Raw genomic sequence first — 23,343 nt, forward strand, 5'->3', positions numbered from 1 at the left:
TCCCACGGAGACATGCAACTTACTTAGCATGAATAATACAGTTTCTAAATTTCTCAAAACAATCCAACGGTTTCTTTCACCTCTTAAATAATATGAAGTTTCAGCCACCAGTATTAATTTAATTCTCAAGATTTAAGCATCCCGAATGCATTATGAGGCTATTTTTTTCATTGAACAATGATGAATGAATGCAACCTAAACAAATTCGTATCAGAATGGAAATTTGCACATGATAAAAATTAAATATATTATTATAAGACCGCCGCTGCCCTTATTCTTGAATCTTCTACCATACATCTTTACACGCTATAGGAATCAAACACTTGGAACGGAAAGATTCCAAGCAATTGTTGAATCATATGAGCTGGATACAAAAATAGGAAAGGATTTCTTAAACACGTACTGAAAAACGTTGATCTTCGCAGTCATGCCTTCAATGTAGGCGACATCAAAATAACTACATATCAAGAAAATAATCAAAATTGAATGCCTTATTCTTTGATATCCCGAGTAAACCTTGACTTGGACCACAATGCAGCGTTATGGACCAACGCTATATTTAATTTTCATCCTGATTTTCAGATAGCTTCAAAGTATTCTTTACTCAATTTGGGATCTGGCTTCATTGATTTGTCTCCTGGCTTCCACCCAGCTGGGCAAACTTCATCGGGGTTATCCTGAACATATTGAAGAGCCTAACAGAGAAAAAGAGAATCAATACTATAGCGCTAAACTCAAACCGAAAGAGATCATCAAATTCCATTTTATTCACAATAGCATGTGGTAATTCAAAGTTAGATTTAAGCATACTTGTAATGTACGCAACGTTTCATCCACACTACGACCAATGGCTAGATTGTTGATTGTGGAGTGTTGAATCACACCCTCCTTGTCAATAATAAAGAGTCCGCGTAATGCTATTCCCTATTAACACAAATAGAATGCCAAACATTAGCAGCAAAATTACCAAAACAAAACTGCTATTTAAATTTAAACCCTTGAACATTTGAGACAATTGAAAACAAAAAAATACAACCCTGAAAAACATACTAGACAACCGGTTCAGTGCTAGATTAATAGTCTACAAGTCTCCAGTAACAATGTTTGTGATGGCATTCCTACTTACAGAAAAATCAAAATAAAAATTCCATATTCTAGATAGAAACGAATGATAGTATGAATGCATGCCTGGAGTTATTTTATATGAAAAGCTTTGTGATGTTACATTATCTTTCTTTTCAATTCAAAATTGTTACTTATTCCTCTATTTTCATGTTTCAAAATCCGTCATAAAAATGCTTTGCAACTTGGTCCTTTTAGAGGAATATATCTTCTAGCCAATGCTTTGCAATTTAAAGGAATATATTGTCCAGCCACCTGACCCAGTAATGATTTTGTTTGGGAGTGGTCTTTAGTGCGACTTTTTGGACTTTCAGGTGATGGAATCTAGCGTAAAAATTTGAGGTGAAATCTTGATTTGTGTTATTTAAATTGGCTTTTTGACTATATATATGGATTCAGCGCCCTCAAAAATCTCTAGGGCACTTCAATTGTGCAGGGGTTACCTATCAAGATTGTGATTTCAATAAATTCCTGCCAGATTTTAGACAAATTAGACTAGAAAAAACCTAGCGGAAAAAATCACACTAAAAACAACTCGTTTTGTTTGTCAAAACAAAAATTTCAAAAACCACATTAAAACACACATGCTAAACAATAGTTCATATATATATATATATATATATATATAACTATGGAAATTAATTAAAACAAAAAAAGAGCTATCCAAACAACGAGGAATCCAGAATATAGATGACAAAACAAAAATTTATTGCGTCAAGCCACACATTCTATAGTCTACTATGAGGGGTAATGGGGTAATGTAAGTCCTTTATAAAATTTCAAAAACAATGCCGGTTACAATAAAATTATAGAAATGAATTAGATTTAATTAAAAGCACTATAAAACATCAATAATGGTGATGAGTCGGCCTGCATTCGTGGATAGCAACTAGAGATGGCTGTCCTCACTACTGATTTTACAACTGAATTATAATAAGTTTTCCAACCCTATTAAAAGAAATCAATAATCTCACTTCCACTATACTCGCTTTATTAGTTGTTGATATTACTACCCAGTGTGAAAATGCAAAAAAATATTTCTCTTAAAGACAAATAAAATATTTTGATGTGTATATTAAGTAACATAATTTATATCCACTTTGTAAAGAGATGAAGTAATCAAAAGTGTATATATATATATATATATATATACTTTTAAAAAATGTTTATACTTTTGTTTGAATATTCCATATGAACCTAATATGTTTCAATATCAATTCATATATAGAAAGAAAGAAAGAAATTATTTTTAATGTCCACGAGGCTAAAGATAGCCTATGGGACAGCTTGCTTCTTCATCTGCGTGATATATTCGGCCATTTTTTTGTGAAGCTTCAAAATAAATGCTCCCAGCGTCTCGACAAACCTCTCGCTAAATAGATTATCCCAAGAGCTGGCTGCCAGCATATCTGCATAACTTTCCATGTTGTCTTTAAAAGCTTCACCTTCTAAAATGAAATGTTTTTCCGTTTCCACTTTTCCGGAAGAACAAAAAATGCATACTCTTTCCTCCCACACTTCCTTTGGCCTCTTCCAGCACCCAATTTCACAATGTAGTTGATGAGAATTAGTCCTTCACTGAGCAATAAGAATTTTGGCTCTCCAAGAGATATTGGCCTCTATGTATGTCTTTGGTTGATGATTATGAGCGGGATTAAACACTTCAATATAGTAATTTTTCTTTCTTCCTAGCTCCTTGTCCCAAATATGCTTGTGGAACTTTTCCATAACAAAATCTTTTATGTCTTTGTCATTTATGGGACACACGTTCAGGAAAATACCCCATTTACTAAACCATTTGTTATTTTGTTGCATCCAAGTTTTTTTGCTCTAGCACAATCTATCACTAAAGAGAACCTTAGGCCATCTACCCTGTTCCATTTGCTCAATTTTTTTTAAATACCTTATGACTCACACCATAGCAATTGCTTCAATAGGAGCGGTACCTGTTTCACTTAGCAAGATACCATAAGAGACTGTGCTTTTAATCTTAAATTTGTTTGTAATCAAACGCTTCTGAATTTTCTCAATTTGTCTCCACTGCATGTCGGATGTAATGTTGGCCCATAGTTCACAACCATATAGAATTACCGGAATCACTAGAAGCCCAAAAAGAAGAATACACTAGTGCTCCCAAACCATAGCAATTGCTTCAATGTACCTGTTTCACTTAGCAAGATACCGACTGTGCCTTAAATGAATTTTCTCAATTTGTCTCCACTGCATGTCGGATGTACTGTTGGCCCATAGTTCACAACCATATAGAATTACCGGAATCACTAGAAGCCCAAAAAGAGTTTGAGTGGCGTTCCAGTCCCATAACTCTGCCTTTCTACACCTATTTTGAAAAGCATAATATGCTTTCCAACCCCCCAAAGTTCTTTTCTTTCTACAACCATTCCAGCTTAGATTTTTGTTGAAGTCAATTCCGAGGTATTTGTAGTCCGCAACTTCTTCCAGAATGTTGCCTTCAAAGTAAAACTTATGCTGGTTATGTTTTCTTTTCTTAGAGAAGACCACTACTTTCATTTTGTTGATATTAACTTGCATCCCCACAGTTGTACAAAAATGCTCAAGGGATAGTAAGTGCTCTTGCAAACCAAGAGCCGATTTAGCAATAAGAATAAGGTCATCTGCATACAAAAGAAGCCTTATAACAAACTTTCCCAAATAGATACCATCACCCCCTTGTGAATTTAACCACTCCTCAAGCTTGTCGATATATAAACCAAAAAGGGTAGGAGACAGTGAGCAACCTTGCTTGACCCCGATATCGCTAGTAAAACTTTCAGAAATGCGTGTTGAAGTTTTAATTTTGACTCTCACTTCTTCATACAGCCTATGCACAACTGCTCTCAAATGTTTAGGAACCCCAAGTTCCTCCATTATGTACCAAAGCTTATCCCTAGGAACTGAGTCAAACGCTTTTCTGAAATCAACAAAGCAAAAGAAGACTTATTCCTTTTTCTCCCACATTTTTTCGATGATGTGCCTTAAAGTTATACAATGATCAATTGTGGAATGTTTAGGTCTAAAACCTGCTTGCCCTTTAGCACACTTATCTCTTTCTTCTGCCCACTTGCTAATTTTGTTTTCTAGCATGCTTCCAAATAGCTTTGCAAACAAAGGGTTTATCATGATGGTCCTATAATTGGAGGGATTATTGACGTCACCGCTCTTGGAAAGAGGTATTGCTAGACTAGTTGTCCAATCTGTGGGAAGCCCTTATTGTATGATGTTGTTGAAGATTTTTGTAATGTGAGATGCAAGAATTTTTGAGCCCCACTTTAGATATTCTGCTTGGAGTTCAGTTAAGTCTTTTGCTTTTCCAACACCCAACTTCTTGATATCCATCTCTATCTCTTGTACCGTGAAGAGTTCAGTATTAGTGTCGACCAAGGGAGGAGGATCAATCTTGGGAACCTGCTCATAGAGTTGTCTTGCATATTCAAACCATTTAAAAGCTGTAATATTATTTCCAATTTGCATCTTTTTCGGTTGGAGTTCCTTCCAAAATAATTTGGGATTATTTTTCCCAAGGAATATTAGTTCTTCCCTCCTTAAAGCCATGAAATTGACCTTTTTCTTGCTAAATAATTGCTTGTAAGCTTTGAGCTTTCTGTTATCCTTGTTTGAATCTTTCCACATTCCCCTTGACTTTTTGTATTCCTCGTCAAACCAAGCATTGACCATAAAGCAATTTGTTTCAGACTTCTTAATTTTTGCTCTTTTGCAATTTGCAAGTGCACATTGAATTAAATGTGTTAATTCATGACTATGAGCGCTATGAATTGTAATTTTTTCCTTCCCGAAGAGCCTCTCTAGTGTCATTTTGAAGGTATTACAATTTTCTGGGGTCAAAAGAATTCTGCCCTATGGGAGGTTTTGTTGGACATGCTGAATTTTTGGCCCTAACTGTTTCTTTCCAATCCAAGAGAAACATAGATAAATTAGCTTGTGATCTGATTTCAAGTCCCACAATTGATCTCCAATTAAAATTTCTTCCATTTTCTCACACAAACCATGCGATCAAATTACATAATCTACCACACTTAATCCATTGTAAGTACTGCAAGTGAAATTACCAGAGTTTGCCCATCTAGTCAAGCCATTACAAATGACTAACTCAAAGACCCCACATAGAGTAAGCAATTATTCACCAAAGAGATTGCAGCCCTTGTCCTCTGAAATTCTTTCCCACTGATGATTACTTTCTTCTGTAAGCCAAATAGGGTCACAATCATCTTTACAACAAAGAATGCTAGCTTGCTCACTTGCAATCCTAGCATTGAAATCACCCACTATAAGGACTCCACCTAGCTGCGAATATGTTGCAATATCTGTTTTTAAGGCTACAAATGGATCTTTGTGATCAAGCCCTCTACCTTTGTAGATTTTTGAAACCTGTGGTGCAAAATAGCATGCTACAATTCTGATGTTGTTTCCATTTTTTGCTATTTTAAACCAAATGAATTGCTTATTTCAGTCTTCTTTTTCTACCTAAATGAGACGACCATCTTTCTCCCTTACTAAAACCATGATACCCCCATGCCCTTTTCGATTCCTTGTTGCCTTGTTCCACACTGCCATCTTCCAATATCCTGCAAAAAGAGGTGTTTTGCACCCTTCATGCTCCTGTGTTTCTATGACGCAAATTATGTCTCTATCTTCGCAATAGGCCCTAACCCAGGCCCTCGTCTCCATGGGTAACCTTTGTAGTTCCAATAGACTAATCTTAAGGAAACCTAGGTATGACTTGATTGCTATTTATTTTGACATGCAAGACTCACATTTGAGTCTTTGTCCCTGCTTTCCCATACTGACCTTGCTTTTTGATTTCCTGTTGAAGAGTTTGTTGCCTCTTCTTTATTACCATCTTGCTGCTCTGTTTTGGAAGGAGGTCCAAATCGCGCTATCACAGCTTTGCCTTTATAAATCCATGCTCTCTTGCCTTCATCTCTTGCTGCCCTAACCTTTAAAATTTCCTCCCTTCTTTCCTCCTGTTGCTTTAGAGTTAAATCTTCTTCTAGGAAAAAACGAGAACCCCTCAAGATATGTTTCTTACTTAGAATGGTGTATTTATCATCCAAGCTAGGCATAATGACTTTTATGGGCCTGGCTCTCTCCTCGTTAAGCTTACCCACCCTCCATGCTTGGCATATTTGTCCTTGCCATAGCAACCTGTCTTTCAAGAAGTCCCTTGCAAGGTCAAGAGTACTTTCATTTTTCCCATATTCTTTCACCCCTTTAATAATTATGTTTGTTGCCCTATTTTGTATTTCCTTGCCTTCACTATCTTGCATATCGTCAACCTTAATATTTGTTTCTCCTTATTAGCAGAATTGATAATAACTTGAGCCCAAGTTTTGGAAACTTTGGTGGAATCTCCTTTCATTTCTTCTCTTGGGTTCTCTTCATGGTTGTTTATTTGGGCAATCATTCTCTCTTTCTCGGGATGGTCTCACATTCACCACCTCTATACTTTCCACTACAGATTTCCTTATGTTTTGCACCTCCACCTTCATGCGTTGCCATTTTGTCTTCCCTATCAGGAGAGCTTCCTGTAGCAATGCCACTTGTTCTTTTAAAACTCTATTGCTTTCTACTAATTCCTTGCTCTCAACTGTTGTTATATGAATTTTATGATCTATTTCTTGCCCTTTAGCTTCTAAGGCCTCCAACCTTTGTTTTGCATTTAACAATTCTTTCACATAAAGATCGGATGACCAAGTGAGCGGTGTGGATATGGGACTATATAAGGTAGAATCATCAGTGCCTTTTCCTCTAGTCTTCTTGTTACCACGTGCTAGTAGAGGAGACTTGTTTGGGTGCTTTTTGCGAAGGGCTCGAGTACTTTTCTTTTTAGACCATTTCTTCCCTGTTTCCTCCCATTTTAGACAGGCTACTCTTCATTTTAAAATGCCCCGATATTGTTTGGCATTGACCCAAACCCACTTCCCAGCTTTGGCGGATGAGGCAATTTTCACTTGTCCTAAATCATTTGCCTCCACCTGCTCTAAAATTTCTTGTTACTTTATCATGTTTGAATGCATTTGTTGGCTCAATGCTTCTATTGCATAAAAGATCCCTGCTTTTGCACTGCTTGCTACTCTCACTGCTAACCACACTGCTCAAACCGCGTTCTTGATCGATTGATGATGAGGCGGCTTGATAATGCCTTGGAGTTGAGCTCGGTCGATGGATGGATGCCTCTAATATATGCCCTCCGCAATGGTTGAAGTGGGTTGTTAGAGACTCCAAAGCGCTTGCTGCTTGCGGTTGAATGTCTAGTCAATATCCTTTTCATAAAGTTGATAAACGCAGCGATTCGAGCCCTCGAGAAGCCTCTAGATTAAACCGGACTGTCGGAACCACCTTGATTTATCGCCCACGACCATTTTCACTTCATTTCATCTGCTCATTTGCATTCAACCAAGAACTTTCGTAGTGTTTTTGAAGTTGCTGGTATCGATATGAAAAGTGGCATAACAACATGGAAATTGGTCGACCACCCTAAGCTCCCGAAAGGTAAGCTAGTAGCGGTGGTAGTACTGGACGGATGGGGCGAGAATATATCAGACCAATACAATGCAATTCACCTTGCAAAGACCTCCACCATGGATTTCCTTTATGGATAGTTATCTCTCTTCACCGTATTTGCGACTGGTCGCAAGATTGCATTCTAGAGTGTTAGAGATGCCCGAAGCTTTGGAAACCTAGAGCGCTTGAAAGTGCGACGTTGTGACTCGATAAACAGTGCCTCCAAACGCATGTATAAACAGTGCCTCCACTGCCCTCCAATGGCATCAAACCAAGGCCTTCCTCGCGCCGCTGGTGTCAACCGCCAAACATGTGAACGCATGCTTGTTTGTAGTTAAACATTTCATGTCTGTCTCGGCAGTGGCACTCTCTGCATGTATGTGTGCACACACCATGATTGACAGTGTCCAAGTGGTCAAAGTTTGTTACATGAATCAGTAACAGTCACCTTGGGCTATGGAGTAACATGATATATGTATATATAGTGAAAGTTATATGTACATATTGGCCATAGTAAAATATTTCAATGCCTAAAGAAAATAAGTAATTACAAGTAAAAAAGTTCAATTACAGATGTGTAATTCATTCATTTTTTTCTTTTCTTCTTTTGTAAATTATAGCAATTATATTCCTTCAATAAAACACAATTACAGGGTTTTTCATACCAATATTCTTGGGGTTCATTTCTTTACCACACACCCAAGATATCAAATCATTCCCCAGGAATCCCCATAGAAACCCTATTAAAAAACCCAATACCCTAAGATACCCTAGAGCGGAGTGCTCACATCAGCCTAGAATAAGGAACATCATTTATTGTCCAGAAAAATCCTTGAATACCTAATCATAGAGCCTGCATTCTTTGGCTTAGCTCTCCAAACATGTCCCAGGTTCCTCTTTTTTCCCTTTTCTTCTACGGACATCAATCCAGCCTGTTGTATTATCAGGTGAATCTGTGGCCTTATCTCTGTGATATAAATCCAAAGCCATGGAATCAAACCTAGTTGCCATCTCCTTGTCACTGTCAAAAAGAAAAAAAACATGGTTTCTTTTATGTCCACTTGATGCAACGACAATTATGCCTAAAGTCCATTCTTGCTCATTACTCGGATGGATCTTCCTGTTGAGTAATGAGACAGAGCCCTTAGGGTTCCTATAGAAGTTGGGGAATTTGACTTTCCTGTAATGCCTTTGGTTGTTGTGGATTGCCCCTCTTCTCACTAGCAAAATCTTTGGACCCTTTTTCTTCCTTAGGATCCCTCCAACCGCGGCTAGAGTTCTTAGACGTCTGAGAGGAGGCAGCCACTTTTGGAAAGGAACAGACATTCTGAAGGTGAATAGCCTATTGGAAATTCCTACATGAAAGCGTTGTATTTTCATAGTACAAGAGTAGAGAACACATGTTCCCCATCCGCTTGAGCTCTATTTTATCTGGCAATCCTTTATTGAAATCAACTTCAACACATATGCGGACATGGGTGAAAATTCTTTTTGATAATGTTTTCCTCTCTATTTTGATGAATCGTCCAATTAAATTTTCCCACTTTTACCAAGAGATTTGGATGGGTAATTCATTCAATTCTTAATATAAATATCATCTATGACAAGAAAAAACAATATTTTCACTTATAATATAAAACACATGGCTTGGCAACGATGAGGAGCTCTCCAAAGCAACGAAGGAGATGGGGCTAAGGTTTTGCCGGTTTTCTCAAAGCATGCACCTTCCCTGAGGCAGCGTCACCCTACTGCAGCACCCCTGGTCCCCCGTACGTCGGCCCGTATTGCTCTAGGCCCATCTATGTCCTAGGTATTTACTTTTTTTGCTGTTACAGGATTACCCTAATCTCCCTCCCGGTTTCTACAGCATCTCAACCTAGGGTTTCTGAAGGCAACTGGCGCGGTTTTATAGTGTCGGTTATGGAAGACCTTGTTGACTACTCCGAAGACCCACTAGAGGGCACCTCCATTTGGTCCTCTCTGAAGGTTTTTTCGGCCAACAGCTATCACTTTGGCGATGAATTCACCGACACAGTAGCCGCTTCCCTCGATCTCAGGGCCCTTGTGCTCGATAACGACGCTCTCCGAGGTCACTCCTTCCATCCCCGATGTCACCGGCCAAACCTTGTCACCCTCCACCCTCAATTTTATGGATCAATCTCTCGATTCGAGCCTGGGCTTGTCCGCAGAAGACCTCCCCTCCTTAGTGAGTTCTCGTATGCCCTCTGAACCCTCCGGCAACCCCGTCGTCCCCACCTCTAGACCATCCGCTCTGGCTTCAGCGCTTCCCCCTTCCAGCAATTTCACCAAGGTCCCCCCCATTTCCGCGGCTTTCCCCTCTATCCCTCCCGTGGGTAACCCGGCTCCTAAGTTTAACCCTACCCATGATCCCCCTCTGAACCCCTCCCCTGAAGAAGGCCCTCGCAACTCAAAGAAGCAAAGGATCCTTAGACCCAAAAACTTGGAGGTCTTCTTAAGGCTGGGAGAGGACTTCCAGTGGAGCGAGGCCATGGAAACTGCAGAGAGGGTGCTTGTTGGAAGAATTCGGGGTCGCCACTACAACGCGTACAAGCTAAAGCAGTGGGTCTCAAAGGTATGGAGAAACCACCTTGCCGAACTCCCGGTGGTTCAGACCTTTGTGAAAGGTTGGTTTGCGCTCAGATTTGCTAGGGCAAAGCACACCAACTGGGTGGTATCAGCGGTATGGCACATTGAACAAGCTCCGGTCCTCCTTCGGCGATGGACTCCACTTTTTGATCCGGAGAGAGAACAGTTAGGGGCCAGCCCTCTCTGGGTTAGATTGCCTGGTCTTCCCATGCAGTTCTGGTCTGAAGACATCTTCAGACGCATCGGGAACTCCCTGGGAACATACCTTGAATATGAAAAGTCCTATCTCTCGACTGGGAAGATGGCGTATGCTCGAATTCTAGTTCATATTGACACAAACGGAAGATAACAGGAATACATTACAATTCAATGGAGGAATTTCTCCCGCAAGCAGAACGTAGATTACGAAGGGGTTCCTTTTAGATGCAGGAGGTGCCACAAGGTGGGCATATTTTTAAGGATTGCCTGCTTATAAGAACTCCTGAAACTTGGATGGAGGGGAAACATGAAATAAATTATCCCAAAAGTCTAATATGAACTAGGGGAAGCAGAACCGCAACTCAGATGAAGGGAATCAGAGTGACTAGGCACCAAAGGATCAAACTCATTCACAGGGACCCCTGAAGAAACACAGCAGATCTTTGTTTCGACCTTCCTTCCCCTCCTCTCACCAGGGCAAGAGCGGATACAGGTTCGGCGGTTTCTTCGGGTAAGCAGCATACTTCCCCTTCTCCCTCTTGGTTTCATGCTTCTAATGTTTTAATCAATGTTCCTTCTGAATCTGCCTTGAAGAAGTCGGCTTCCCCTTCCCCTCTAAAGGCTCCCTCTTGTCCCCCCTTGGTCGAACCCGCTACTCCCCATTCCCCCCATTCCCCTTCCCTGAGGGTCCCTCTTCCCCCTTCCCCCCCTCTCTGTGATCGTCCCGGACCTCGGTTTTGACTCCCCCCCCTTGCTACCAAACAAGGTCCAAGGCCAAGCGGAAACCTGTCCCTCAAGACCCCTCTATTTTGGATCCCTCTCAGACTCCTTTTCATCCCAAGCTCCCTAGGGAGCAACCCTCCTCTCTCCCAAATTCTCAGCTTCGAGCTGGCGGAGAAATTGCTTCGGGGAAGCAAGCTACTATCAATGGGATACTTAGAGCAATGAACCACTCGACTGTCCCCCTTATGAAGATAGCCTCCTTCAATTGTAGAGGGCTAATTAGGCTCGACAAGAAACTAGCCCTGCGCAGATTGTTTCAGACATTTCCAGTCGACATCATCCTTCAGCAAGAGACTCTGGGACCCGCTGACTCCATCTCCCATCTCCTGGAAGCCATGTTCACCGGATGGAGATTTTTTGGAATTGATGCCAATGGAAGATCAGGAGGCTTAGCAATGGGCTTCAACTCCCGCTCCTTTCATCTTAACAATCGCTGGGGAGGCCATGGACCCCTGGGAGCTGACCTTTTCTCTTTAGAGCTGAGCTTGGAGCTTCGCATCCTTAATATCTATGGGCCTTGCCATTAGAGACCTGCTTTTTGGGACCATTTTCTTGCCTCTGCTATCCTCCAAACAAACCTGCTTATTTTGGGAGGGGATCTAAATTTCTCCTTAGGTCTCTCAGAATCCTGGGGGTTTCATGCACAGCAAGACCCCTTATCTGCATATTTCGAGAACCTGTTGGAGCTCCATAACCTCCTAGGCATCGCTTCTGCCAAGATTATGCCAACCTAGAGGAACAATAGATCTGGAGAGGACAGTCTTGCGAGACGCTTGGATCGCTTTCTTATTAAGGAAGGGTTGGTATCTATGGGCCTATTTCACAGACAATGGGTGGGCTCAGGGGGTATCTCTGACCACCTTCCTATTTTTAAGTTTAGCTCATCGTGGCTAAAAGAGCCCTCTTAAATTCAGATGATCAAGGAGTACTAGAAAGCCCACCCCACGACTAAATGTGACGACATAATGGAGGGTTTTGCACAGAATCTTAGGGGGCTAAAGAAACTTTTTGAAATCTAGGCTCATAACAAGCGCCTAAAAGATGATCAATCCTTACTAAATGCCGAAAAGGAAATAACTGCCTTAGAAAATGATTTGATCTGAGCATACAGTAGGACTGATCTGAAAGACAAACTAGTGGAGCTCTACACCTCTAGGAAGAAAATTCTAATGGACCATGAAGAAGCTTGGAGGTTGAGGAGTAGGGCGACCTGGCTCTTAGAAGGGGATGATAATACAAAATTCTTCCATAAGTTCGCAAATGGAAGGAAAAACATAAACACCATCTAGAATCTCTTGGATGAGCAAGGTCATCAAGCAAACACTTTTCCTCATCTGGCCACCCACGCAACTGCTCACTTCAAACAGATCTATAAGGCCCCCCTTGAAGTTAATATAGTTGAAATCATGCAAATAGCCCAGCTCTTCCCTCGTTTCGTGGACCAGGAGGCTAGCTTGTATTTGATGAGAGAAATCACTATGGGGGAATTGGAAGCCACAATTAAGGGTTTCAAAAAGGACAAGAGCCCAGGTCTGGATGGTTGGGCGATCGAATTCTATTCAGCTTTTTTGACACTCTGGGAGGAGACCTCCTAAAGGTCTTGGAACACTCCAAAACTTGTGGATCGTTCCCTGAATCCCTCACCACTACTTTCATTGCTCTCATTCCTAAGGCTGACAACCCCTCCTCATTTGATGACTTTCGACCTATCTCGCTGTGTAATTGCATTTACAAAATTTTAGCTAAGATCATTGCAAATAGAATCGTCCCATCTTTTCCAGATTCATCTTGCCCGAACAATTTGCTTTCCTACAAGAGAGGCACATTCATGAAGCAGTAGGAACTAGACAAGAAGTACTTCATTCGTTGCACTCCAAAAAACTAAAAGGTATGATCCTCCAGGTAGATCTTTCCAAAGCTTTCGATAGAGCAAATTGGTTGTATATCAAAATGCTCCTAACCCACTTGGGTTTTCCTTTTGAGTTTATTAAATGGATCATGTGCTACATAACCAACATTCCTTTCAGTGTGCTTATCAATGGAGTTGCCTCCCCTTTTTTCTATTCAAAAAGAGGACTCAGGTAAGGATGTCCTTTATCTCCTCTGTTGTTCCTTCTGATCATGGACGGTCTCAGCAGGCTAATAAAAGATGAGCACAGAAGGGGTAGACTTCAAGGAATCAAGATTACAGCAGACTGCATCTTAACTCATCTGCTATTTGTGGACGATGTGCTCATCTTTCTCAATGACAGTATAGGCGACTTAACCTCCCTAAGGAACATTTTCGTCCTCTTCCAAAAAGCTACGAGGATGATTGTCAATTGTAACAAGTCGACCCTCACAAAAAATGGATGCTCCCCCCATGAAATTCATTATGCTCTGCACCGCTTTCAATACACCCTACTCAGGTTGGAAGAGGGGCTTAAATATCTTGGCTACACGCTGAAGCCTTTTGGGTACAAAATTGCTGATTAGAACTAGTTAATATCCAAATTGGAAAAGAGATTAAACATCTGGTTTCACAAATACCTATCCAGGGTAGGTAGGCTCACGCTCATCAAAGCAGTCTTGGAAGCTACCCCAGTCTATTGGATGACACTGGCCTGGATCCCTAGGGGTATCCTAGCCAGGATTCAGGCCTTATGTTGCAGATTCCTTTGGAAAGGGAAACAATCAGGAAGAATTTTTGCATGGGTAAAATGGGAGGCCATCTCTATTCCCAAGAAATGGACCCTGCTCAGGTTGGAAGAGGGGCTTAAATATCTTAGCTACAAGCTGAAGCCTTTGGGGTACAAAATTGCTGATTGGAACTACTTAATATCCAAATTGGAAAAGAGAATAAACATCTGGTTTCACAAATACTTGTCCAGGGCAAGTAGGCTCACACTCATCAAAGCAGTCTTGGAAGCTACCCCAGTCTATTGGATGACACTGGCCTGGATCCCTAGGGGTATCCTAGCCAGGATTCAGGCCTTATGTTGCAGATTCCTTTGGAAAGAGAAACAATCAAGAAGAATTTTTGCATGGGTAAAATGGGAGGTCGTCTCTATTCCCAAGAAATGGGGTGTATGGGGCATAAAGAAGCTGGAAGATTTCTCGTTAGCCTTGGCGGCAAAGTTCGGATGGCAGTTGCTCTCATCGAACAATTTATGGACCAAGGTGGCCTGTTCAAAATACATTGGCCCTGTACCCTTGATGGACTGGATTTTCCATCCTCCAAGCAGCCTCCCAGGGGTCTCCATTATATGGAAGGCAGTGCTAAAATCCCTCAACATCATCAGGGAAGGTCTTACTTGGAAAATCCAGTCAGGCATGAGAGTCAAAATTGGTCGTGATCCCTGGATAGGTTGTGGGAACCTTCACAGGCTGCCAGAGGACCTTCGATCTTTCCTTCAGGACAACAACATTACATATATTGGTCAAATAGCAAATATGGAACGCTCCACCCCTTTCCAGCAAGCTTGGAAAACTACTTGAGATCTTAACATTCCCCCTCAATGGACTCATCTTTGGAATGACTATACTCGGGCCCTCTCTGAAGCTCAAATCAAGATCAGGGAAGAGGACGATGAAGTAGTCTGGGCACTTTCGAAGGTCGGAAGATATAGGCCAAAGGAGGGATATTTGGTACTTGCTGAGGAATGGCGCCCACCGAATTTGGAACAGTGGTGGAAACATTTATGGAAACTAAAGTGCCCCCCAGGAGCAAACTTCTAATGTGGACTATTCTGAAGAATAAAATCCCAACAGGAGATAACCTGTTAAAGCGAGCTCATCATGGCCCCTTTTGGTGTCATCTGTGTAAATGCAACAATGAATCCGCAATCCACCTCTTTGTTGAATGTAAGGCTGCTCGGGATCTTTGGCTATCCATCTCAGCAGCAATCCCCTCCTCGTAAAGATGGCAGGGTGCCTCGATTTCGGAAGCCTGGTCAGCTTGGTGGACCAGCACCTCCCCCAAAAAACTCAGGAACTTGCCTCTGCTGGTCTGTTGGGGCCTTTGGATAGCTAGGAATAACCTCATCTTTCAAAACTCCATGCCGCATTGGCCTTCCATCTCTTCCCGAATCATCTCTGATTTCTCCCTCATCCCTGAAGACGAAGAACTACCCCGATCTAGGACTATCACTCCGGAATCCATCGACCACTCAAAACCATGGGCCTATTTTGATGGGTCTGCCCAGGAAGAGGGATGTGGGGGAGGAGCCATTTTAAACCTCACTGACACTCATTCTTTCCACATACAAATGGGTTTAGGGGGAGGTACAAACAATTTTGCAGAACTGTCCTCTGCAAAATTCCTTATCCAATATGCCTTACAATCCCAATGTCGTGACCTGCAGCTCTTTGGTGATTCAAAAATTGTCTGTGATTGGATCAATAGAAAGACCAGATGCTCAGTTTTCTCACTGTTTCATATTCTGGATGAGGCCCACCATCTTATTACTGCTTTTGATTCATTTACATGTCGACATATTTACAGGGAGCGAAATGCGGACGCTGACAGCTTATCCAAAGAAGCTGCACACAAGCCTCTCGGCACTTGGTTGATACAGGAGCACAGAGAAGGGCATGCCTATCAGTTTTATCACAGACCCTTTATGGACATAGACAATGTAGAGAGCTCTCAAGGAGCATAGTTTATTTTGGTTTTTGTTCTTATATTACTCACATCCGTATGTAAATATTCATATGTTCTATTTATTTTCAAGCTACTTCAGGAACTCTATTTTTTGACAGAAAAACTGGCAGCCTTAGGCCAGTGCTTTTTTGACAAGAACAGAAAAAGATATTAAGTGATTAGCCTCCCTACGTGGAAGAAAGGCTTTTTTTTACAGGCACAGCCTCATTATAGCATATGCTTTTGCATTTACAGCATGTAATTTTTATATCTCAATGAAAATTACGTTTCTTCCGAGGGGAAAAAGCATATCATATATGACATTTTAAAATATTAATAATAATAATAAATTCAATGCAAGTCATAAATAAAACATTTCAATATGTAAGATTAAGAAATATTGACATGTATTTAAAAATATATTAATAATACAAAAACATTTTAACATGGGAAATGTGGTTCACAGTTTAAATATTTCAATACCCATGTTAAGTAAAATATTTAATGTTAATTATGTATATTATATATGTATATATTATATAAAGCAATTGACAAAAAAAAATATGATGGTTAAAACATGTTAGAACATGTAGTCTCACTATTCTACATTTTGTTATTTTTTCAGGGATAATTTTAGGCCAATTTTGTGTAAAATCTAGCTAAGATTTGTTGGAAGCAAGTTTAAGCTATGTAGTCTACACAATCCAAGTGTCCGAGTGGATTTTCAAATTGTTGTATCTATTTATCCATTTAAAAATACAATTTAAACAATGAAAAATTATAAGTGATTAGAAGGATTAAATCCAATTAGGTGAAAACTCTTTTTCAAGTTTTGCACCCTAAAGAGGTTTGTGTATCAAGGACTTTGATCCTTCTCAACATTTGATAGATCCATGGTTAAAATGGATGTATACAGAGATACAAGAAATTCAAAAGTGACTAATTTCAACAATGATCAAGAATCAAGACAACTACTTACTAGATTTTGGCATTGCCAACTAGGCCATAAGAGGTACAAGAAAAGAAGGGTCAATCTCGTCAGGCTCATCTTCATACATATGATGAAGATTAGTCTCAAGGATTGGAGGAATTGACACAATCATGGCCTTGGCAAAGTTACAAAAATGCTTAAGTTCTACCTCTAGCCATGTCATCATGTTAGGAACCAATTTACTCAAAAACGATAACTCAGCTCCACATTGTTTTGAAATTGGCATTGATTCAGTAAGCTACTCTATCAAATTAGAAAAAGCAAACAACATTCAAATTACACTCATGCACATCAATGTAAATCCATACTATTAAGCCCAAGGGGTTGGTCAACCAATTGTCGGCAATGTTGTTGGGCATTTCACTAATTCAGTGCTAGCAAATGTCTACCTCAAATCCCCTTGGGTGAGGCACACTAGTCTAGATCGACTGGCGTACTACTAATGGCAGCAATGGAATGTGGAGAAGCATCCCTTACGTTCCCCCTTGAGGTTTTCCATAAAAAAAGAACAATCCATTACTCAAAATATGCAAAGTATCTTGATTTCTATTGCATGTAACATTACAAATAGATAACATAAGATATTATACATTCAAATTTCAAACTATTTGGCTTATAGGAATTACTCCTCGTGATTTTCAACATGTTCAAATTTTGCCACAACCTAACATGTTTTCGGAGAATAGAATCCAAGTAGAGGGGGAATTTAACCCGCTAGCTACCACTCTAGCTATTGTCCTTTGAGCACACATGTATCTTTTATATAATGAACATAAATATTAATAGCTAAGAATGAGATAAAAATTTCAATTTCAATAATTAATAATTAATCATTAATAACTAGTGAAGAGACACATTATAATTATAAGAAATGTCTCAACTAAAGGATATGACTCTCAATGAAAAGGAATTTCCACTTAGATATATATACATGGTCTTCATTGTAATCCTATCATATCATTTCTCATACATTTATTCAATATATTATTATGTTATTCTAAATAGATTTCGTTATTTTTCAAATATTTTGGATATTTAAATGGTGAGTCAGATTTGATTGTCAGATTTAATATCAAAGCCTGGTTCCTAAATCAAGCCTTAACACACACTCTTTTCAAAGTTTATTTCTAATCTTGGTCCTTGGCCACAAACTTTTATCAAACCTTGCCTAATTCAACCTTAAGCTACCATATTTTCTGAGACTTTCTCTGAAGAATTGATTTTTTAACATAACTGCCTCTTGGCTATTTGAAATCTAAATTTTTGTTGCAATATGAAAACCCATTACCAAGAAATCAAGAAAAATGAGGCAGCAATGGGCGGGGCGACTGCGACACTAGCCACCTCAGCCCCTGGTTCGTGCCTCCTTTCGTTTGTGTTGTTGTGGCATTCTTCTTCGCTAATGTCACAGTTTGAGGATGCCCTTTCTGTGGTGCGTTGGTCTGTATGTGTTGGGTTGTCGAGGTCCCCTCTTGTTGAGAAATCTAGGGCATTAGAATTAGTTCATTTCTCTTCTTGTTGGCTGCTTGTGAATGCTTTTTACTTGATTAGATTAGGATCTTCTTTACGTTATATTCTTAGTGTTCTTCATCAAACAGTAACCAATGCAAGAACATAAATAGACAAGAGACAAAACATGTAGTCTACGAGCCAGGGCCAAAACCTCTTACTCTTTGAAAGGAAAACCCACACAAATTCTTTTTATAGAGATTCCAATTAACGAATACCAAAACCAAGACCCTTGACCTATTAGCCACTCCCTAATCAAGACACAAGTCCTCCTCCTCCTTGATTGCTTTTTCTGGGCTCCTTAAACTTCAAACGCTGAACCATATTTGTTGCCTTCTAATATACCAACGAACCCTTCCTTCTTTGTAACAGCAATGAGATCTATTGTGACCTTTCTTTTGTGAGAGATCGAATTCTTCCAGTTGTGATAGTATCGAATCACTGTAGCATAACACAAAACTGTGACTACTTCAAGAGATTTGGACTGTGGTCTATACAGAGACCAATATAATTCTTCGTTGCCATTGTGATCTACTTTAGAGATGGATCTAAATTCCCTTCCACAGAACTGTAGTCTTGTCCTTCACCGAGAATATAGATGATATGAATCCTTGTTGTCTCTATTCACCGAAATTTCAGAGATATATATCAAAACTTGCCTCTACTACTACCCATCTGAAAACCACAGAGATCTATGAGGTTTTGTCCCTAGATCTCCTTGTTGTCCTTACCTTATCTGAATTTTGCACTGTGTTTTGACATCCGAAAATACTTCACTATAATTGTCCTCCGAAAACTACAGAAGGATCTGGACTTGTGAACTGTATTTTATGCAAGTGTTTCCACCATATTTATAGTGATTAGTCCATATATATTAAGCCGACATGAGCACCGAATGGATGTCTTCTTGAGTGAGCCGACATGAGCACCAAATGGATGTCTTCTTGAGTGAGCTGACATGAGCCATTATATCATCTGGTAGGCCGACACAGGAAGAGGAGGGTTGTGCTTATCTTTTGGAGGGCTTTCTAAACACTTGATTGACTCATATACATTTTACATATGCTCAAGAAGAGCTCTTCATACATGACATTAATTCTTTGACCTTAATGACAAATCCTAAGGCTCTCAATCGCAGCCACCTAAAATAAAATCACTTGCTCATGAAACCCATGAAGCAAGGATTACAAAAATAATTGTATTTCCTTTATTACATCAATTACAAAAATCACAATTACAAGTCATTATGAAGACCGAACCTAGTTACACTTTTTAACACTCCTTAACTAGGGAATTATTCATAATGGTGCTTGGTCATTCTCAATCTGAAGAATTTCTCATAATAACAATTCGGGTTTGTAACTCATTTGTATAACATCATATCAACCAGTATTGTCATATAGCAAGGCCTTGACTAACAGCTCTATCTCTCCACAAGATCAGAGCACAATGCTCACGAGACCAATGATTTATAGAAACACTCATCATTATCTCTCTCTGAACATACCCTACCGGGTTCTCTCAAGATATGCTCCATGAGGACTATTCTTTTCTTCAACTCCCCAATCCCACAAAGAATATTGGTCCTCCACGACTACTCTTTTATGGGCCCTATCTCATCCCATAAGAGTATCGGATGCCAAATGATTACACAATCCTCCATTCTGTCTTCCTAGGTGAAGAACAGAACGACATGTCTATCTCTCCTTTTCAAACCAGGAGGACATATTCCATTAAAGGAATGTACTCATTCCTATCACAAAGCAATATATCTAAGCTCCTACTTAGGAATTTTCCAAGTTTCTTCCAAGCAAGAAACTTCTTTGCAAGCTCCCTCTTAACCAGGGACCTATCGCCACTCCTCATGTGGAGATCCTGAAACAACCAGCTGCTTGAAGAGCTCCTTCCTTCGATGTCATGAATTTCTTCTTCGTCAAGAAGTCTTCATCTTTGGGAACTTATACATAGGTCACAGACCATCCATCACTTTTGTCCATAAGTTATTCATGTCCTCAACTCATCAGAAAGTGATTCATCAGATTTTCCATCTGGCTTTGCTTCATGTCATTCTGCTTTCATGCCATATTTTTTGTAAGGACATTAAATCCTTCTATATGGTTTGCTTGGAAGTCATTCACAGATTTTCCCTTTGACAGATCTGCATAAGCCCAACCAGATGTTAGTTCAAAAATAATCAATGAACACTTTAAATCAAAATTACCTTTGTGATTATCTTTCACCATGACATCTTCCTGTATGTATCAGCATCATGCATGCAGATTGACACATCTCCCAAAGATATTCAGTGTCAATGGTCTCTATCTTTTTCTGTCTTCCATCAAAGTCTTCACATCTTTCCGGGAGATATTTGAAGCGACCAAAGGATCGACTGCTCTGATACCAAATGAAGCGAACAAAGTTCCTTCTACAAATTAATTACTCCAAAAGACTTGGAATATCAAGGTATCCATGAGGATACAAATATTATATATTAAAATGTCTGAATAAGAATAAGAATTTACAATGAGAATGAGAGACTTGCTTATATATCAAGTAAGTGTCTCTTCATGGAGAGTCATGTCTCATTTAGACATGCCTCTTCAACCTAACTACTAATTATTATTAACTAATCATTATTACAATTATCCTCGTTACTTATATTTATATTATTTATATATTTTATTCGTAACAATATTCTAGTCACATCTTCTTGAACATCGGATGTTGAATGCCTTCTACCATCGTTGCATATTATCACGACTTCTTCCTGTCCCTTCACACACTTCATTCTCAGGAGCTTCAAATCAGAGTTCCTCAATCGTAGTTAACCACCTCATACTTCATATGAGGACATATTATGTTGATTTCATCTAGTGCGACTCATGCCCTCCGACATTCTTTCATAGGAGGAGATTCATTTCCTTTGATCATGCTTCAAAATAGAAGTAGTGATCCTTGTTACCTACAACCATACGACATAACTTTATAATATTAAAAACAAGCATACATACCTTATCTACCTTTAGGTCATCGAGGTTTGTTTCAGCAGCTTCCTTGAATGAAAAGATCTTCAACCCCTTGATCTGCATCATCTCTCATGTCATCATACCATCATCCCATGAACTCCATAAATTGGAGTTTCTGATGAAACACTTTCTTTCTATGTAGATCGGTGAATCCTCAAATGAGGATTCCATCTTGCATATCCTTATTCAGCAGATGTTTCCCTTTTAAATAGATGTATGATGAGTTTTGTCTTGGATGACTTCTTCCTTTGATCTTTCAATGAGGTCCACAAGAGCTATATCCTTCAAAGTTGACTATCGAACATCCCTCATGTTTCCTATGATGATGTCACGAGCTCTTGTTTCTAATGCTTCCATGATGCCACGATGCATCTTATTATTTATTATAGCCATATCCTATAAGATTTAGGAGATATGTAAAGAACTTTTGTGAGGGAGATTATCTCAATCAAGATCTCTTACTTCCTCTTTTCTTGGACTTCCTTTCTTCATCTTCTTTCACTTCTTCAGTGATATGGGTTTCTTTTCTTTCGTTTCTGAGGACCAAAATTTTTCAAACTTCCTTTCCTTTCAGCAAATGTTCGAGTTCTTTAACTGTTAAGGCAACTAGGGCCAAACTCCATGTGGGTCATCTTATTTATGGTAGTTGTTATTTTTCTTGGATCCCTCTCATCGGGAGGTGTAGGATTGATCTAAAGATCATCCGATTCTGATAAGTATTCATGGAGTTATGAATTTATTTGTGCTATAAGACAATTCGTCAAGGTCAGCCAACAACCAAATAAACCTCACATGTGCTTAATGTTTTAGTATAAAAGGAGATGATGTGAGAGTCATTTCACACACACTTCTCACTTGATTTCTCTCCACTTGTTTGGTGTGAGAGAAATCTAAGAGGAAGAAGCCCTAGACATTGGAGGAAAGGAGGATGCCCTAGCCGCAGTCCTAAAAGATGTCTAACCGCAGTTTTCCCTAACCAATAAGATGCAGTCATATAGAAAAGGAGATAGCCCTAAGCTAGAGGAAAGAGAACTTTGTCTTAGCCGCAACAAAGGAGAGTTGAACAGTGTGGGTACAGAGGCTTGTATTGAAGAGGCCTAACGCTGTCCTAGAAGAGGCCTAATGCTGTCATAGAAAGAGGCCTAACGCAGTCTTGGAGGAGAAGCCTCAACGCTGTAAAGGAGGCTACCTCAACGATGTTTAGAGGAGGCCTATACAAGCCCTGGCCGCAGTCCAAACAAGTGCCACAAGCTGGTGGTTTAGAGTGACCCTAACCGCAGTCCTAAGGTTGCCCTAACCAGCAAGAGGGACAGAACAACGTGGGCTGTTTTAGGGTCATTTTATGAAGACCGAATTGCTGTTATAAAGGGCTGAAGTACCTTCCTTGAAGGCCGAGGTAGATAAGGCCTGTTTTGGGCTTGATATGTGGGCCGTAAGCTACATAAGTACTGTGTGCTAGGCTGCAGGCCATAGCATCACAATTAGGACTTGTGTAAGGTGAATTGAGGGCTCAAATATGCCCAGAACAACAGCATGCTAGGGGAGGTATGTTGCAGTCCTTAAGGGTTGTTTGTGGACTGATAGATGGGTGTGTAAGGGTTGCCAGATGCCCTAACCAATCACAATATAAGCAGTAGTGAAGGCAGACTTGGAACAACAGTGTTGAAGGGACAACATTACTAGTAAATGGGACAGCTATGCAATGGAGCTTGGTGGAGCCATGATACATGGGACAAAAAGGTGACTAGTGCAGCAAGATACATGGGACAGTTGGGATACATAGTGTTGCAAAGATACATGGGACAGTTGGGTGACATAGTGTTGTAAAGATGCATGGGACAGCAAGGTCACATGGTGATGAAGCATTATGGTTGGCTACAGCGGTTGATGCAACATACAGCCTATGGATGCAGTTACATATCTAGATGCAGCATGGTATTAGAGAC

At 40.0% G+C, this 23,343-nt stretch overlaps 1 protein-coding gene across 3 annotated transcripts in view; it reads right to left on the bottom strand.

Moving 5' to 3' along the window:
* Positions 1 to 230: 230 nt before the first annotated feature.
* The window catches only part of LOC149191661 (2-Cys peroxiredoxin BAS1, chloroplastic-like), a 253,444-nt gene continuing 230,331 nt past the window's right edge, over positions 231 to 23,343 (bottom strand). For all 3 annotated transcript variants that reach the window (XM_089404387.1, XM_089404386.1, XM_089404388.1), the window contains 2 exons: positions 811 to 924; positions 231 to 695 (listed from right to left, as the gene is read on the bottom strand). In XM_089404387.1, coding sequence (XP_089260513.1) covers positions 579 to 695; positions 811 to 924 — 231 coding nt within the window. In that variant the 3' untranslated portion in view covers positions 231 to 578. The remainder of the gene's footprint in view (positions 696 to 810; positions 925 to 23,343) is intronic.

Source organism: Pinus tabuliformis, chromosome 2_2 (genome assembly GCF_031772625.1).
Source record: "Pinus tabuliformis cultivar Carrire ecotype Pingquan chromosome 2_2, CPIR1, whole genome shotgun sequence".
NCBI lineage: Eukaryota > Viridiplantae > Streptophyta > Pinopsida > Pinales > Pinaceae > Pinus > Pinus tabuliformis.